This window comes from Eutrema salsugineum, unplaced genomic scaffold (assembly GCF_000478725.1).
Source record: "Eutrema salsugineum unplaced genomic scaffold, Eutsalg1_0 scaffold_12, whole genome shotgun sequence".
In the NCBI taxonomy this organism is placed as follows: domain Eukaryota; kingdom Viridiplantae; phylum Streptophyta; class Magnoliopsida; order Brassicales; family Brassicaceae; genus Eutrema; species Eutrema salsugineum.
In genome coordinates this window covers 1937218-1955331 of record NW_006256895.1, presented here as the reverse complement: position 1 = coordinate 1955331, position 18114 = coordinate 1937218, and the positions used below count along the sequence as shown (strand labels likewise).

The window sequence follows — 18114 nt, the reverse complement described above, 5'->3', positions numbered from 1 at the left end:
TGTGATGTCAACATTTTATTAGATATCGCCCTGCTAGGTACAAATGCTGATTGGTTCTCCGAGATTATTTCATTGAGTATAGGTTGTAGTCTCATAGTCAGGATCTTGGATATAATTCTGTAATAGACATTACAAAGTGCAATTGGTCAGTAGTCTCCAACTGTCTTAGGGCTGGTGATTTTTGGTACGAGCCTGACATAGGTGTGATTAATTGCCACAGGGAGGATGCCAGTTGTGAAGAAGTCGGACCAACAACATCCTAATTGATTTGGAAGAAGCTTTCAAAGAAGCCATCCGGTCTAGGGGCTTTGTCCGGGTGAATAGCAAACAGAGCTGTTTTTATCTCTTCTGGTGATATATCCTTAATCAAGGCTTCATTTTCTGCTGCAGATATCGAGGGCGAGAAACCTTGGTTCAAAATGTGTTATCATTCATTGTCGCAAGTGGTGAAGAGCTCCTGATAATAAGATGTGATCACCTCTGTGATTTGGTCTTCTTCAAACACCGGTTGGCCCTGACTATCTTCTATGACTGAAAATGTATTGATGGTTTTCCTTCTCTTAGTTGATGCGTGGAAGTAACCATTGTTTTTGTCTCCCACGGTCAACCAGAGCTGCCTGCTGCGTTGTTTCGAGAACTCTTCCTCCGCCTTGTACGCCAATTTGAGGTCCAACGTAATTGTTTGAATTAAGGCTTCATTCTCAGTAGGGCTTGCTATCGCTTCATCCAGCCTTATTTTGTTTGTCTCAATTCCTTTGCGACAGTTGATGTGGTGGCTCATGTTCCATTTGGAGATCACTTTCCTGCAGTTGGTGATTCGCTGTGATACTGGTGCTAGTCGATTAGCTTTCCAGGTGGCTGAGATAAGTTTATTTATCTCATTGTTTGATCTCAATTTTCTGTCGTATCAGAAAATTCCCCTCTTTTTCTCGAGTCAGGTTCAAGGTAAGATATGATGGGTATATGTTTTGAGCCTTCGAACTTTAGATAGTGGCAGCAGTTTGATGGGAAACACTCAGTCCACTCACTGTTGGAGACAGCTCGATCAAGTCTATAGTGCACCTTATGAGTGTGGCGCATGCCTTTCTAGGAGAGGGAATTTCTGTGGTGGCTTAAATCATAAAGGTCACACTGTGAGAAGAATTCCTGGAAGTCACCGAAAGAGCTTTCAACCAAAACAAAGTAAATAAAGATATAAAGGGTAAACCAAACCAAACCCAAAAAAAAAAATAATTATCCAATTCAAAGTCGTGGGCTGAAACATTAAACCCTGATCAATTCCTCAAGCGCTAACAACAGATATAAACATCTGATCCACCAATTTTTTTGCTTTGATTATTTTTAGGGCAACCCTAATTATCATCAACTCCTTAATCAAAATCACTGATCTTGAGAGGAAAGCAAGGATCGTGCCCTAATTTTTTTTAACTTCCAAATTTGATTTCGTCAAAAACATTGATGAAGATGAATAGCTACGGATCACAATCAAGAGCTCCACCACAGAAAAGGCATGGATTAAAAATTAGGGCTCCATCTCAGAAAAACCAACAAGCAGAATAGTATCTCGATGCATCTGCTGATCATGGACAGGTTATTTGCAAAGTAATGTTAACCAAAAACAATTACGAGCGATGTGAGACACTTATGAGGAATGCATTGAAGGCTAAAAGAAAAGTTGGATTCATTCATGGCATTGTTAAAAAGGTGCAGAGAGGAGCTAATAAACTGAAGATGTGGTTTTTGGTTAACCAAATGTTTGTTCCTTGGATCCTAAACTCTATTGATCTCAAACTCCGAAGCTCGAATCCTAGCCCTAAACTGCTTTTGAGCTATGGCAAAGCAAACGAGAAAAGTTATCACCTCTTGGTAAAGATAATGCGGAGAAGGAGAATTCTCAGCAAGCTTCAAAGACCAATGCTCCTAAGGAAGTACGTTTCTAATTTTCTGATTGTATTTCTTTGTTTTTCATATACTTGAATGGTATGTAGCTTTTCACGTTTTTAGGTTTTAAAAATATGATTTTATCTGTTACATGGTATTTACAATAATAAACAAAATGATTAAAAAACTGAATTCAGAGATATAACCTTGTCTATGACATAGTAATTTTGAGGAAAAATGTATAGATTTTTTTTTTTTTAAAAAAGAAAAAGTTTATATTAAAAATCGTATAGTAAAAATGAAGATGGTATGTTGTTGAAAGAGGGTAATACAGTTCTAGAGGACAAGTTATGGTATAAAGCAAAGGAAAAATTATGGTATAAGCAGAGTACTTATTCCCAAGACATCTCATTTAATTTCAGTTATTTTGTTTGAGTGTCATTAAATATGGGTATACGGGTGGACATCTTTGAGTTATTAATATATTGAAGAGAGTTCAATAGCTGTTTCATTAGAAAAAACAAACCCACAAATATTATATACTTTCTCCTGTATTGTTGTAGCCTTACCTAGTTATCACAGGTATATAATATTATATTTGTGGTGGTGGATCGTCTGAAAAAGTATAGTCACTTCAGAAATCTTAAATACCCTTTCACAGCTCCTAATGTGGTACGGAACTTTATTTTAGAGGTGGTCCATCTCCATGATTTCCCTAATTCCATATTGTTTCAGAAAAGACATGATTTTTTTAGTTAGTTCGGAATAATTTATTCAGACTGTTAACAACAAAAAAATGACAACCACAGTGCTGCCTTTCAAGCTCAAACAGATTGGCAAACAGATGTGCTTAACCGTTATTTAGAAACAAATCTTTGGTTTTTTGCTTCCACATATCTTGGAACATGGTACAAATTTTTTGGATGGACATAAATTTAGTATAATACATCTTACCACGTCTTCTAAGATCGTTCCCTTCAAATTATTCCCTCTTCCTCATGTTTTTTGCTTGCTTGACAGATGTAATAGTTGAGCCTGCAGACATTTAGGCTACACGTTACAACTCTACATGCGATTTGGAGATTTTGTTGCAATGGTTGGTGAATGATTTTAAGAAACTGAGATATCTAGACCAGAAAAATCCTACTGAGTAACTTGACTTGCACTTTACGCCAAGCATCAATCTCTGAAGACGCCAACATTGAAGGGATGGAGGTAAAACCCGGAGGTGGCCAAATAATTAGTCGTGCAGTGGAAGCATTGAGATGTCACAGTAGAATTCATCTGAAAGACGCTCCAAGTTATAGTTGATAACTAAGTGTAGGAGATGTCCTTCCGAATTCAAGGACGAATTCATTTCAACTGGAGAAGTTTGTGACATCTCAATCTTAGGATTTGGGCCCATTTTTTTTCTAGCAGTCCAAATTCTAAAAGCTTCTCTAAAATTTTTGGTTATCTATCTATGTCCAAAAGAAAACTCCTAAACCTAAAAACCAAGCCCAAGCATATTTCCATTCTCTAAAACCTTAAACCTAACCTATTCCGCTTCTCCTATATAAAGGAGCTCGTGGAGGATGAGGAGACCAGAGAATTTCAGCACTGACGAAACCCTGTCAAAATTCCAACACCACCCAGAACCACTGGAGTTGCCCAGATCCACCTGAGGAGAGAGAGAAAGAGAGGGGGAAGAGGCCAATCTTAGCGACCATCTTGTGAGGTTTTTTCCGTGAACCGAAGAGAACCAGAGGCTGATCTACATATCATTTTGAAGCCCTTCTAACCAGATTTCTAGATCTTTTTTCCGATCTTGATTCCAAGGTAATCTCCAAAAGTTATCATCATACATTTCTGGCAAAAAAACTTATTTTTCTGAAAAAAAGAAAGTCATTTATGGTAATCCATTTTAGAAAAGTACAATTAATTTTTGGAAGGTTTTTATAATTGTACTTTCCTAAAATAGATCCATTTTATAAAAAATGGCTTTTCTTTTTCAGAAAAAAATTTTCTTGGCTGGAAAGGTACGTCGATAACTTTCAGAAATTACCTCGGAATCAAGATTGGGAAACAGAATGGAAAATCTGGTTGAGAGAGATTCAGAATGATATGTAGATCGGCCTCTGGTTATCTATGTTTTGCCAGAAAAACACCTCACAAGGTGGTTGGTCGGATTGGTCTCTTCCTCCTCTCTCTCTCCAGTGGATCTGGTCAACTCTGTTGGTTCTGGGCGGTGTTAGAATTTGGCAGGGCTTCGCTGGTGCTAAAACTCTTCGTCTTCCTCATCATCCATGAGCTCATTTATATAGGAGAAGTAAATATGTTTGGTTTAGAGTTTTAAAGAATAAAATTTGTTTGAGTTTAGTTTTTGGGCTTATGAGTTTTCTGCTGGACCTGGATAGTTTGACCGAAAATTAGAAATAGGTTTTTAGAAATTGGGCTCCTAAAAAATACAAAAACAGGTCAAGAGTACTCCTTTCAGTGCAGCACTGCAAACACAAGTTCGACTTTTTCTTTTTGGTTTTTTTTTTAAAGTTTTTTTCTAAAGCAAAATGTGAATCTAAAATCAAAGACTACAACTCTTTATATAGCCACGGACAAACCCCAAAGTAATTAGGGTTTCTAATAAGAAAAGTAACTATCGTTAAAAGGAAAATACGAAAAGGAAAAATTAACACCTTGAAGGACATGTCAACACCAACACCTAAACAACGTGTTGTTCACAAAACCGCTAATAGATGCTATGCATCAGAGCGGCAGAGATGCGCAAGGAACAAAAAAAGGCAGAGAAGATCTAGAGAGGCTCATCAATTATAGAGGCAGCCAAAGAAGCGTCAAAAGCCACTTACCAGCACAAGAAAAGCAAGGATGCGATTGCTGCTGCTAAAGAACGGTTCATGGGTCGGAAGAAGGCAAAGAGGAATAGTTGTGTAATTTGGCAAATTTCAGTCAAAGGTTACTTTTGGTGAACTTGTCTTCTAGTTATCGATCACCTGATTAACCAAAGTGATCAGAAAATGCTATTTAGAGAAGTTGTAAGGTCATTATGTGTAACGAAAGTCACCTTTTTCTTGCAACAAAGTCTCTAATATTTGTAACCAAGTTCAATTTCTTCGGAAACATAACAAAATGCCATTATGTGTATTGTGTAACAAACTGCCGTCTGAGTTTCCGTCAAAGGAGGAGTAGCAGAAAGGGAGGAAACAAATTAGAGAAATCCGATCTCTCTTTTGGACATAAACTAATTTAACATTCAATGTGTAGATTAATTTGTGGGAATAATGTAATTAGTTTTTCAATGTATTAAAAATAGTACGTAGTAATAGTAATCCAAATAAATAATTAAATGACATTAATAATAAATCTAATGATAATTAATTTTATATTTAATTTTATACACTTGGAGTCCATGTCCAATAAATACAAAGTAGAACTTTGTTTTATGACAGAAAATAAAAGTTAAACCAGAATTTTCTTTCATAAAAATATATATAGTGTATTATATACATAATCGTTTCAAAAAGGAAAAGGAAAAAAAAAAAATAGTTGATAAAATAATAAAAACCAAAACAATCTTGCAAATAAAGAAAATCTAAATGAGTTTATTGTTCTTTGAAAAAACTAAATTTAAAAGAACTTATTTCCATCATATGCTGGTTTTTGACATCTGGTTCGTTTCCACATCTCTTTACTTTTTATTTAACGAAAAGAAGATTGGGAAAATAAAACTTTTTCTGATAAGATATAGAAAATATATTAACAGAGAAAAATAAATCAATCAATCAAATTAATTATATGAAAAATATGACCTAGAATTATGTATATATATATATATATATATTCATTTCCAGAAAATAAAGAAATAACAAAGATGGGAAAAACTCTAGTATGTTTCCTCTTCTTTTTCATCTCAATCCAGATGATAGACTCTATTATTTTGTTTAGGCATTTTAACATCGAAATTTATAATGATCTTGGAGGTAAACAAAAACTAATGGTCCATTGTAAAGACAAAGAAGGATCGACTGAAGTCGTATTTCTTCGCTCCCATATACGATTGAGAGTCCGAATTATAATTTTCCCAAGAACTTTAATATGGTGTAACTTATGGAAGGTAACTTAATAGTTTATGTCTAGTTCTTACACATTCTTAAATCTCAATGTATACATTGAGATTAAATAGTTTATTTTGTCAGTTACAAGTTTAATATTGCCTTTGAGCTTGTTGTGTGGATCATGTATTCAAAACAAGAAATTAAAGTACTTTTATTTCCATTTTTTAAAAAATGATTATGCTAAAAATATAATGAATAAAAAAGAAACTACATTAATATCCAAATAAAAATTGCTTTTGTTAAAGTGTTATGATTATATAGTAAGAAAATATAAATTTAATCTAGGATTTGAATGGCGAACGGTAGAGATAAATCATTCTGTATATACAAACCATTTGCTACAATTTGTATTCTTTTGGTTCATCAAATTTGTTATTGCAGATTACTGGTTTGCTATTGGTACTGATGCAATGCAATTTAGTACACAAGCTTATAATTCCGCAGCATTCACAAAACAAAACTATTTAAGTTTCTAATTTTTAAGTCTCTCTATATTTCTGTTATGTGTGTGTGTGTGTTCAGGGACCTAATTATGAGCAGCATATGAGATTTACCGCATTTGTTGAGACGGAGAGTTTCATACATGACGTATGTGGGAGTAGGAAGCCTAACGTGTGTTTCTGGCAAGTGCAAGACGACGGAGTATGGGCACGTCATAATCCAACCGGAGCTCTTAAGCTTATGTACAAGTGGGATCACAAACTCTGACCAGTAAATTTCTTTTTATTTTTTTCAATATGTTATTATTGTTTACCGAGATCGCATATTACATTTAAACAATGATTATATAATAATTAAGAGTATGTTATTTTAAAGAGAAAAATTGTGTACATTAAAAAAAAAACTAAAAACTTGTACAACACATACATCTAAGATCATAAAAATGAGATTCACATTAACAAATAGACCGAAATTTTTCTTTGGCCAAACGATATGTTTCTTTGTTTGAGCCCATTAGAAACTTAAATTGTGTATTTTGTTAACAGAACTTGATTTCTCATATCAAGTTATGAACGGTGAAGCTTAACGAATTTTGCATTAACAAGTGTCCTCCCAGCTTTGTTGTCTTTTCGAAAATAATATTTCTATCACTTCAAAATCCAATTATGTACATGCAATTCAGCTTTTAAATAATGTCGCCAAAATTCTACATCAACTGTGTCCTGATTCTAAATAAAATCCTCAAGATCGTCTAATCAACATTAAATCTTTTCATGATAATGCTTACTATATACATGAAATAATCCATGAAACCTGTAAATAATCGGGGGTTTTGCTACTTTAGACATCCACAGGTGGCCAATCATGATTTAAATCATAGTGGGAGGACTAACATAGTTATTCCTCAACCACTCATACTAAGAACCAAGATCGATTTTTTTTTTTTTTTTATTTTATCTTTTATCTTTTCTCCCAGTTCGTATAATGAAGATACAATAATTGTGAGAATAAGAAATACATAGTTTCTAATAACAAATTCCTCAAATTATAATGTTTATAAAACTTTAGTAGTAGGTTGAAAAAAAAAAAAAAAAAAAAAAAACTTTAGTAGTAGTAAAAAGGTAATAGTAAAATTGTGACACAGAAATTGTAAGAAAATACAAAAAATGCTAGACTTTCATGTTGAGCAAGTAACCATTGGTTTGGAAACTGTAGAGGTCAAGTCTTTCAAGTTGAGTACAACTGGACACCTAACGCGCAAACTAGTCTTGAAGATCGAACTCTTGTAGATCTTTAGATCTGCAATTACGACACCGTTTGTGATACCGTTTCTCATCTGAAAACTCCCATTAGGCTCATCCTTCTTGTTGCTTGCTACGACAGCTGTCCACGTGGTACGTTCATGTGGCTCCTGAGACGTCTCCTGCAAGAAAACCCTATCTGTCTCGAAAATTCCTTCGATCTGCACGAGTAGACTCCCCTTGCTGTAGTGAAGAGTCGAAGAGCTTGGGTTGGTCGATGACAGTTTTACCTGTTTATTAATTTGATTTAAAACAACATTCGAGTTTAGTTAGAGAATGTTTTGGAAAATCGAAAGCTTATTATGGTTAGAATGGTTCTACTTTTTGAATAACCGAAAATGGAAGAATAACAAAAAAAAAACTGAAGGAATTAAATTGAACTATGAAAAATAACACAGAAGACAAGAAATTGCTTTGATTGAAAATTGAAAAACATAACTACTTTGAATAACATAAATATGCTACTCTATCCATTCTAAAATTTTAAATAAAAGCGTAAGAAAATATTTTTCTAGAAAAACATCATTTAAAAATCAGTTAAAAACACGATTTAAGTCAATCATAAGAAAGACTTATAGAATTCAAAGAATTAAAAAGTATCAAATAACATTAAAAAAAATCTGTATAGAAAAACTTGTAGAGATTTTATAAATTGAAACCTAAACAGCCTATATCAGGGAAGAGAGGAAATATAAATTTTAACCCTAAACCAAAACCGTACAAAACTAGATTCGATTTTGCTAGTAGTTTTTCTCAAATTCAAAAAAACCTAAAACCGAATTTGGATAAACCAGTGTTGAACAATTTGATGGTGTTTTGGAACTGGAATGAGACTGGAAAAAAAGTTTTAAAAAAACTTACCAGCACACTTGATTTTGAGAGTGGGTCGACGTAGAGATCGTCAAGCATGAACCGTGGAACCGGTGGTTTGTTTGCGTAGTACATGACGGCAGAGGCAACACCTATTATAATTAAAACGCCAATAAACCCTATTATTTTCACACTTTTCTTTTTGTTGATGTCTTTGTAACTTATGCTTTTGTGTTTTGACGTAGTGCCTTCTTCTTTTGCTTCTGTCTTCTTCGTTGCTGCTTCTTCCTTCGTCATTGTTTAAGATGCTAAATTGAGCTAACTTGTTAATTCTTATGGAACTTTTTTTGTGGTTTCCGAAGTAACCTAGAAGACGCTGATTTATATAGAGAAGGTTAGAGAGTAGAGATCATTTGGTTTCGGAAATCTTCTAAAATCAAGATTTGTAAGAGAAGAAAATTGTCGAAATGGAAAAATCATGGTTTTGGAAATCTTCTATGTTCACGAGACGAAGTTGCCAAAGTATAATATGTATATCTTATTTTTTGTACGTGGTTTTGTCTGATTTTCCTTTATGTTTGAGAAAAAAACATGTTTCATCATTTTTTAAGGATTTTTTTAGTATTATTTTAATTTTAATTGTCCAAAATAAAATTCTAAGCATCCAACTACAAAAATTGTACATTCCAATGAGACTATATGATTGCCTAATATTTGAAAATGGAAAACATCTTTCACACCTTGAATAAAAAGAGCCACGATTGAATCAAATCAGGGCCTCAATAACACTCTTAAAGAGGCAGAGAATAAAGTTGAGAGTAACAGATGATGAAATAATGCGGAGGACATAAAACCCCACAAGCAATCAATTTGTTCATGTCACTAGAAAGCTCTAGTGGTTACAAATCAAGATCCTATAATCTTACCAAAGGAGCTAGAACCATTTAGAAAAACATTATCCTCGTAAGTCTTAATCATCTCTCTTATTTACCAATCCAAAACAACAGTAGCACTTTTTCAAAGGATATATTCCCGAATGAAATCATCGTTCAGCCACAAGAAGCAAATTTAGATACTATAAGTAGTCATCTGATTCAGCCCCACTAGAACTATCAAAGCAGAAACCAGAATATGACCTTAACACAATAAGAAATGGAGCTAAGAACTTGCTCTACTATGATCATTGATACATTCTGAATATAACCCACAGATTCTCAGCCTTCTCCAAACAAGAGTAAGCATCCCTCTTGGCTATTACTTAAACCTAATAGTCCAATCTTGATATATTCTCACAAAATGTCTCCATTATGCTACAACCTCTAAAATTCCTATCTTTCAACATAATAGCAGGAAAAATCCAGAACTAGCCAAAAGAAATCTTAATAAGAACTCAATAGTACCAAAAACCATTCCAAAAACTATTCAAGTTTCATTAACTTCTATAATGCCCACAAAAGCTATAAATCTTATTGCACGGTAAGGTGAGAAATAGAATGTTGAAACATTCTCAAAAGTAACTCAATTACGGTACAACCTCTAAAGTTCCAACCTTTCAACCTAATGGCAGGGCAAATCCATAAATAACCAAAATCATTCCAAAGGCTTAATAAGAACTCAATAGTACCAAAACCATTCCAAAGACTATTCAAGTTTCCATTATCTTCAATCATTTCCACAAATATCTATATCCTTATTGCAGAATCAACAAAAGTTATACTAATCATCACAAAGACTGTTCAAGTAGCATCATCTTCAAGAATTGGAAAAAAAAAAACACAGAAATGACAAAAACAATACATCAAGCTTGACTGAAAAAAAAAGCTAAATCTGAAAATTTTCTCTCTGTTCTTTCTCCAATACATCAACATTTCAGTAGATTTACATTCATAATCATAAGAAACAAAACGAATTGGTTAAAATAAAACCCCTAAAATTGTAAAATCCCTAAAAGTAAGCAATTCATAATCAAAGATTTTTTCAATAGAAAGAAACTCACTTTTTGTTGTTTTCAATAAGGTTTACATCTCTTCGCCGGACCAATCATCTTCCCTGAGCTACTATTCGCCGGAACACCAACGGCAACATCGTCACAGTACATCGTGACGTATCTCCTCCTCCGATAAACTCCATACCGCGAAGTAACCGTAGAGAAAACCCTCAAATTGAACTCAACGTTCCCTTTCGATGCTCTCTCTTTCCCGATCGAATCAGCCAGTTTACCGTCGACGTAAGTCCCGGAGACAGCGAGCGTAGCGTTGATCGGAGTCTGATCCTCCGTCCCTTGATCGAACGGCTGCAAACGCGTATCGGAGAGAGACTCGCGGCCGTAGTAGAGAGTGCAGAAGACACTGTCGTAGTGAAGCGCCATCTTCGAATTAGGGTTTCGGAATTGGAGCTGTAGATCCCAGTTTCCGGTGACCTGATTGTTGGAGACGTTGAAATTGGAGACGGAGAGGGAGTTGATGAAAACGACGGGTAATTGGGGACGGACGACGAGGATGAAGATGAAGGAGATGAGTCCTAAGATGAGGAGGAAGACGAGGATGGCGATGAAGAGACGGCGGAGGAGGATCGCGCGTGGATTTGGCTCCGTCGCGAAGTAAGGGTTGTGGTTTTGGTAAGGGTAGGCGGTTCCGGCGTTGGGAGGTGGGTAACCGTTGGGTTGATGAGGCGGGTTCGGGTATGGATACGGGTATGGATATCCAGTGGCGGGTCTGGGATTCGGGTCTTGGTTCATAGCTTTGATTTTGAGAATCGGATTCGGAGAGACGAGAGAGGTTTTCTTCTGATTTGTGATGGAAGTACAAGTGAAGAAGAGAAAACTGATAAGGAACAAAAAAACTAAAAGGAAAGGTAAGATTTTTCCTGACGTGGTTTTTTAATTTATTTTTATTTTGACATGGTTTTGAGTAATTTATTACAACTTGCATGTTGCGAGGCCTCGACAAATATCCGGTTCATTTTATAAAATGATTTTATTCAAATCGAACCAGACCGAAACAAAATCTGAATAGAGATACATATTCAAAAAAAAATATGAATATTATAAATACCAAAATATCCAATACTACAATTATAAACAGAAAATATATTAGTTATATTTTGACAGAAATGACTAAAATATTCAAATCCAAAATCTTTGATTATTATTGTCAACATTAAACAACTATTGTACCATAAAAAAATTGGTAAATTTTAATCACATTTCATTTAATTTGAACTATTTTCTCTTGAATACATTGAATTTTTTGAATTTTTTTGGTATTTAATACAAATTTTGAGTACCAAATCTGGGTATCAAACTGAACCAAATTTGATGTGTATCCAAATGTCTAGCCCTAAAAATAAAATTACATGTTAACTAGTTTTAAATAAAAGATTTTTTTTTAATATTAACAATGATATAATCATGGAATCGGAGGGAACAAAGGACAAGGTGCGAACCGAGTTTCAGGCCGGAACACAAGACCAAGTGGCCAACCTAAGCGAAGTCGAGATTTAGGACGGGGCGCAAGAAAAAGGAGCCGACCTGAACGACGTCCTGGCCATACCAACTGGACCAATGACCAGGTCGCGTACCAAGAAACACATGGGGGCCATCCAACGAGTTCCACCGAGCCAAGTGTGTGATAATTCTAGGACGGCCTCTTATCAAGTGGTATCAGAGCCACGCACTTGTGAATCGGTACTATCTTTCTTTTCTTTTAGAATTCTGTCTTTTCTCATCTTTCTCTTGTAAATCGGTCATTTTAAAAAAAAAAAAAAAGGAAGTTCAAAAGTCAAAAAAAAAAAGGAAAGAAGTCCAAAAGTTTAAAAAAAAAACAAAAAAAAAACGATCTGAATTCTTTTCTTCCTATCTATTCTTCTTATCTCTTAAAACGTCCAACTTGCTTGATTCACCGATTCGATTGAGGCTTAAGTCGATTTGTCGATTTAGTTTGCTTATAACCGGAGAGAAACTCTAGTGTGTTGTGAGGTCATTAAGAGAGTGAGTGAACAAAGAGAGAAACACTTGTGAGGAATTTGATTACTAACGTGTTTGTTCAATTTTGCGAGGTACTTGTATGTCATCTGATTTCTCTTTGGACGACTGTGAGTTCTATACATTCCGAGACGGCAATCACGTTCGCTGGTATACCCCTGGGGAGATGGAAGCCAAGCTTAATCAAATCACCGAGATGATGGAGCGCATGAGCCAACGTATGGAGCGGCTTGAAGGTCAGCCGAGGCCAGCGGAAGTAAACGATCAAAACCAAGAGGAACCTATGCACATCCGCCGAGATCGGAACCAGGAACCTGAGATCGACAATCCTTTCTACGATGACAACCATTCATCTGGTAGTAGCCGAGTGAGACCGCGAGGCAACCGAATGTTTTGTGGCCGAGCTGGAGGAATCCGAGACCGAGGACACGCCATGCCCGCGAGAAACCCAAACGACCGTTATGAAGGTGGAAGGCCACCGCAGCGTTACGAAGCCGAACCGGTTAGAGGCCGAAACGACAACGACCTCGGAGGAATGAAGCTCCGGATCCCAACGTTCTACGGCAAGAGCGACCCGGACGCTTTTCTGGAATGGGAAAAGAAGGTCGACATCATCTTTGGGTGTCAAGATCTTCCGGAGAAGAAGAAGATAAACCTAGCTGCTTCAGAGTTCAACGGCTACGCAATTGATTGGTGGGATCAGATTGTGATCAGTAGAAGAAGAAACGGAGAACGGCCCGTTGAAACCTGGGAAGAGATGGCTACCTTGATGCGGCAACGGTTCGTGCCCGCGCAGTATCAACGCGAGCTGCACACCAAGCTCAGACGACTTATTCAAGGAACCAAGTCTGTGGAACACTATCACCAGGAAATGGAGAGGCTTATGATCAAAGCCGATGTCTTTGAACCTGAGGACGCAACGATGGCGAGATTCTTGAGTGGACTAAACCGAGACCTTCAAGACCGAATGGAACTTCAGGAGTACCAGGACATGTACGAGATGTTACACAAAGCAATCCTCTTGGAACAACAACTCAGGCGCAAGGGAAAAAATCGGTTTACTGCCGGATCTAGTTCGCGACCAACCTACCGAGAAGATAAGGTTGTCTATCCTACGCGGCCGAAGTCCGAAGTCAAGCCCGATCAAAGCACCGACCTCAAAGGCAAAGCCGAGGTCACCTCAGCCCGGACTCGGGATATCGAATGTTTTAAGTGCCGAGGCAAGGGTCACTATGCTAATAAATGTCCAAATCAGAGAGCTATGATTCTGTTGGACTCCGGTGAGGTCGTCTCCGAGGCAGAAAGTGAAGCCGAGCCAAAATATGACGAAGAGCCAGAGGAGGAGTATGCGGCTGGAGGAGAGCTACTGGTAGCACGGCGAGTGTTGGTGTCCCAAGAACCGGTCAGAGAAGAGGATCAAAGAAAAAACCTCTTTCACACGAGGTGTATAGTCATGGGGAAGACCTGCAGCATGGTCATATATGGAGGAAGTTGCACGAATGTAGCGAGCCAGAGTATGGTGGAGAAGCTCGGGATGCAAACCATCAAGCATCCGCATCCGTACAACCTCAGATGGCTTAACAACCAAAGGCAACTCAAGGTCACCAAGCAGGTCACCGTGCCATTCAAGATCGGACGGTATGAAGATGAAGTGCTATGCGACGTTCTACCCATGGAGGCCGGACACATTTTGTTAGGACGGCCGTGGCAGTTCGACCGGAAAGCAGTCCACGACGGATTCACCAATAAACATTCTTTTGAACATCAAAGACGGAAAGTCGTGTTGGCACCTCTATCACCCCGCGAGGTTTACCTGGATCAAATCCAACTGGAAAGGAGTAGCAAAGGCAAAACTACCGTGAGTGATCCCCTAAACCCATCCACCACTAAAAAATGAGAGTGATACACTGAGTGAGTGATAACACCGAATTTTGACCATTTTTATGGATCATTTTAATATCTTTTACAAGTGTTTTTACTCCATTTTCAAAGGTTTTCAAAGGATTTCTATGTTTCCGGATTTTAAAAGACTTTTCAGGTAATGTGGGATAAAGAGGCACAAAATGGAACAAAAATACTCTTTTGGATAAATGCAGACCGTCAGAACTCTCATGGAGAGACGAAGACCTTCTCACCGTCTGATCACCCTCAAAATTGGACAACTTATAGAAGAATCAACCAGCTTTCAAATGCACTTGGTTTGGAGACATTCCAACGGTTGGATCTCAAGATATTTCATTAGCCCCAGAGCCATTCGAAGTCGGTCAGTAACTCACCCGACCGCGGCCAACAAGCTATTTGCCGCGGTCAAAAGCTTCCCAACCGCGGCCAACAAGCCAATTGCCGCGGTCACAACACTCCCGACCGTGGCAATCAATCTCCGAGTTAAAGCCCACTTATCTGAAGCCCAAAGTCATTTTCAGCCTCAATTCCGGAACCCTAGAGACCATGGAGTATTGGAGACTATAAATACATGTCATTTAGGTCGTTTTTAGGGAGAAACCTTGATACTTTACAGAAACCCTTTTCTTTTAGCCGTTTTTATGATATTTTTGTAGAAGATTGTTCAAGTCCGAGTTTTTCAATAGAGAAGCTTTCTTTATCTCTTTTCTTTACTGTTTTTCATTACTTTTATTAAAACCAATGATGATGTCGAACTCAGCCATGTCTGAGTAGATCCCGAGTTGGGCTTACGGTTCCCGAAAGGGGCTCTCATAATCGATTAAGACATCTAGGTTTATAGATCTGGGATTTCGACCTGTTCTCTGTTTATTCTTGTTCTTATTGCATGTATGCTTGATTGATCACCTAGTATCTGATCTAGATAGTTAGTGTTGCGAAAGTTTTCATTAAGTATCAGCCCTAGAATGAAACAGGCGATTTTTCCGTAGGAGTGGAAACCTACCTGCGGCGAGATCGTGAGTATTGACGAGTCTTGTGCATCTCTTGTATTCTCTCCCTTCCAGGGTCAGAGTGGAAACCTACTGGTCAGAGTTGCGAGAAACAGTTGGTTACGATCACGAAAGTGACGTAGTCATACCGCCGTAGTCTAGCTAGAACCCATATATCGTTATCTGTCAATCCCAATCTATCTACCTTAGTGTTAAAACCGATTATGATCCCTTAGAGTTCCCAAAAGCTCAGCGTTTTTAGCCATAGTTTACAATTCCATCGATTTTTACTTGCTTTCTTAGACCTGCATTTCAATTTCCTTAGTTCATTATTTACTTGCTTTATTTACTTTTCATGCGATATTTATTTGTTTTCTTTTGTTTTAGTTTAATTCGCAAGAAAAACAACCAACCTTTAAAACCAATTTAGTCTAGACATAAAGTTAAAAACCGTAGAAGAATACCAGGCACACAAATCTCTGTGGATTCAATCCCTAAATACTACAACTGATTAGCTGTGCACTTGCGGCTTTCATTTGTTTTGTTAAGGGTAAAACTTGTTCCCTGACGTAGTTGACACGAGCACATCAAGTTTTTGGCGCCGTTGCCGGGGATTTGTTTCACTGCCTTTTGCTATTTTTCTTGTTTTAACTTCTGTTCTAGACACCTGATCTCTAGTTCTTTCTTAAAGTTTTTCTGAACTATCTTTCCCTTCTTTTGTCTTTCTCTGAATTGCATGAATACCAGGCATAGACCTGCAGGAGACATTCCAATTCTAGACGAGATAGACAGACACGAAAGAGAACTTCGAAGACTTAGACGAACGCAAGGAGTGGCCAACGACGACCAGCCTGGAGATCCTATTAATCAAAATTTAAATATGGACCAAGACGGGTCCGAAGATGGAGAAAACGGAGAGAATGATCAAATAGAAGGTGATCATGCTCGACAAGATGGAGAGGAGGATGAGCTTCTTCCAAGAAACCACCAGAACCGAGAGAGAGAAGGACGTGAAGACCTTGATCCACCCATCAATGCAGCCGATGGTGACCACCCAGCAATGCAGCCGAATGAACCCATTCACCGCCCCATTCCGCCAGCAAATCAACACCGAAGACAAGCCAGGAACCATCGCATAGCTGATTTTGATGCACCTACTCAAAATTTTCAGACTCGATCTGCGATTCAAGTACCATTTCCAAACCGGAATGAGTTTGAAGTCAAGCCTCAAATCATCTCATTGGTGAAGCAAAACCAGTTCCATGGAGTTCCTTCTGAGCACCCAATGGACCATATCGAGCTTTTTGAAGAAATTTGCAGCATGATGAGAACAAACCAAGTTCCACCTGACTATTTAAAGTGTAAGTTGTTCCCTTTTTCATTAGCATATAAAGCTCACTGTTGGTTGAAGTCTTTGCCTGCAGGATCGATTACCAATTGGGAAGAATGTAGAACTGCTTTCCTAAACCACTTCTACACTAAGTCAAGGTCGAACAATTTGAGAACGAAGATCTCAACCTTTCAACAAGGGCCAACTGAATCTTTCTATGAAGCTTGGGAATGTTTTAAGGAATATGAACGTGACTTCCCTCACCATGGATTTCATGGATCAAGCCTGCTAAGCACATTTTACCGAGGTTTGCAACCAAAATACAAACTTTCACTTGATACAGCTAGCAATGGAGATTTTGGGCAAAAGACGATAACCCAAGGAAGAGCTCTCATCGAAAATTTGGCTCAAGCCAATAGCAATGACTGTCCTGAATACGATCGATCGATGAAGCAAGCCGGAACAGACAACAAGGAGATAACCGAGTTGAAGAACATGGTGAGCCAGCTTCTGAAGAGCAACAATCGCCCGATCCATGCCTGTGAAACCAACAATGGCGCAGAAGAGGAATGACCTAGTGATATCGATCACATTAATCAAGCATTTCAAGAAGAAGATGTGAACTACGTAGGAGCACTGGTACCATACCAAAATCACTCCAACAACAACTTCAACAACAACTTCCAGAATGCAAATTACAACAATCTCTCTTACCGCAATCCAAATGTGGAGAATCCTCAAGATCAGTACTATCCACCTCAGCAAAAATCATTCCAAAACAAGTTTCAAGGTGGAAACTTTGGAGGAATAGTACCATATCAACCGCGACAGCCATATAACTACCAAGGTACGAGTTTTAACAATCAATTTGTACAACAGCAGGGAGTCACGACGAACCAGCTAGCTTCACAAATCGGTAGACTTGAACAGTCAATCCAACAGCTCGTTATGACGAACAAAAAAAGCATCTAAAGACGTGAACGTGAAAGTGGACTGCATGTACAATGATCTGAATGGTAAGTTTGAATATTTATCTTTGCATGTAAAAAAGTTAGATGTGCAAGTCGCCCAAACAGCCGACAGAAGAGTCCGGAACCGATGGAAAGAAAGAAGAAACCCCAATCTTTGTACCACTGTACAAGGATATCGATCCCAAGCAGCCACCGTTTAAGGTACCTGAACGATCACCGTTTTAAAGGCTTACAAAAGCCGATGATCCGAGACGTTTTGTTTTCCAATGTTTCATTTCAGGAATCAAGTTTACAGACTGCTTGTGCGATTCCGGAGCCAATGTCAACATCATGTCTAAGACATTTGCCGAAAAATTGGGCATAAAAACCTTAAGGACGTCGACGGTTAAGGTTATCTT

At 37.6% G+C, this 18114-nt stretch overlaps 4 protein-coding genes and 1 non-coding gene across 5 annotated transcripts; 2 read left to right on the top strand and 3 right to left on the bottom strand.

The window, feature by feature from the left end:
- Positions 1-5746: 5746 nt before the first annotated feature.
- On the top strand, positions 5747-6698 carry LOC18025401 (S-protein homolog 21). The gene is made up of 2 exons (XM_006408626.1): positions 5747-5989; positions 6513-6698. Exons 1-2 carry the CDS (start codon positions 5747-5749, stop codon positions 6696-6698), a joined length of 429 nt encoding a protein of 142 aa, XP_006408689.1.
- Positions 6699-7580: 882 nt separating this feature from the next.
- Positions 7581-8906, bottom strand: LOC18025400. Its single transcript, XM_006408625.2, has 2 exons — positions 8594-8906; positions 7581-7962 (listed from the first exon to the last, which is right to left on the bottom strand). The coding sequence occupies exons 1-2, from the start codon at positions 8837-8839 to the stop codon at positions 7609-7611; spliced, it is 600 nt and encodes a 199-aa protein (XP_006408688.1). The 5' UTR covers positions 8840-8906; the 3' UTR covers positions 7581-7608.
- A 1423-nt stretch (positions 8907-10329) lies between these two features.
- LOC18025399 (NDR1/HIN1-like protein 10) lies at positions 10330-11355 on the bottom strand. Its single transcript, XM_024160269.1, has one exon. It carries the CDS (start codon positions 11277-11279, stop codon positions 10551-10553), a length of 729 nt encoding a protein of 242 aa, XP_024016037.1. The 5' UTR covers positions 11280-11355; the 3' UTR covers positions 10330-10550.
- Positions 11356-12690: 1335 nt separating this feature from the next.
- Positions 12691-14421, top strand: LOC112089090. The gene has a single exon (XM_024160062.1). The coding sequence runs from the start codon at positions 12691-12693 to the stop codon at positions 14419-14421; it is 1731 nt and encodes a 576-aa protein (XP_024015830.1).
- A 2489-nt stretch (positions 14422-16910) lies between these two features.
- LOC112089527 lies at positions 16911-17017 on the bottom strand. The gene has a single exon (XR_002901165.1). It is a non-coding gene; the product is annotated as a small nucleolar RNA R71 (small nucleolar RNA).
- Positions 17018-18114: the final 1097 nt, after the last annotated feature.

Excerpts from the sequence above, each read along its gene's own strand:
- LOC18025401 (XM_006408626.1), top strand. The coding sequence starts at position 5,747 with ATGGGAAAAACTCTAGTATGTTTCCTCTTCTTTTTCATCTCAATCCAG. Across the intron at positions 5,990-6,512 it reads TATGGTGTAACTTATGGAAG|GGACCTAATTATGAGCAGCA; the intron begins GTAACTTAATAG and ends GTGTGTGTTCAG.
- LOC18025400 (XM_006408625.2), bottom strand. The coding sequence starts at position 8,839 with ATGACGAAGGAAGAAGCAGCAACGAAGAAGACAGAAGCAAAAGAAGAA. Across the intron at positions 7,963-8,593 it reads TCTCAAAATCAAGTGTGCTG|GTAAAACTGTCATCGACCAA; the intron begins GTAAGTTTTTTT and ends ATTAATAAACAG.
- LOC18025399 (XM_024160269.1), bottom strand. The coding sequence starts at position 11,279 with ATGAACCAAGACCCGAATCCCAGACCCGCCACTGGATATCCATACCCG.
- LOC112089090 (XM_024160062.1), top strand. The coding sequence starts at position 12,691 with ATGGAAGCCAAGCTTAATCAAATCACCGAGATGATGGAGCGCATGAGC.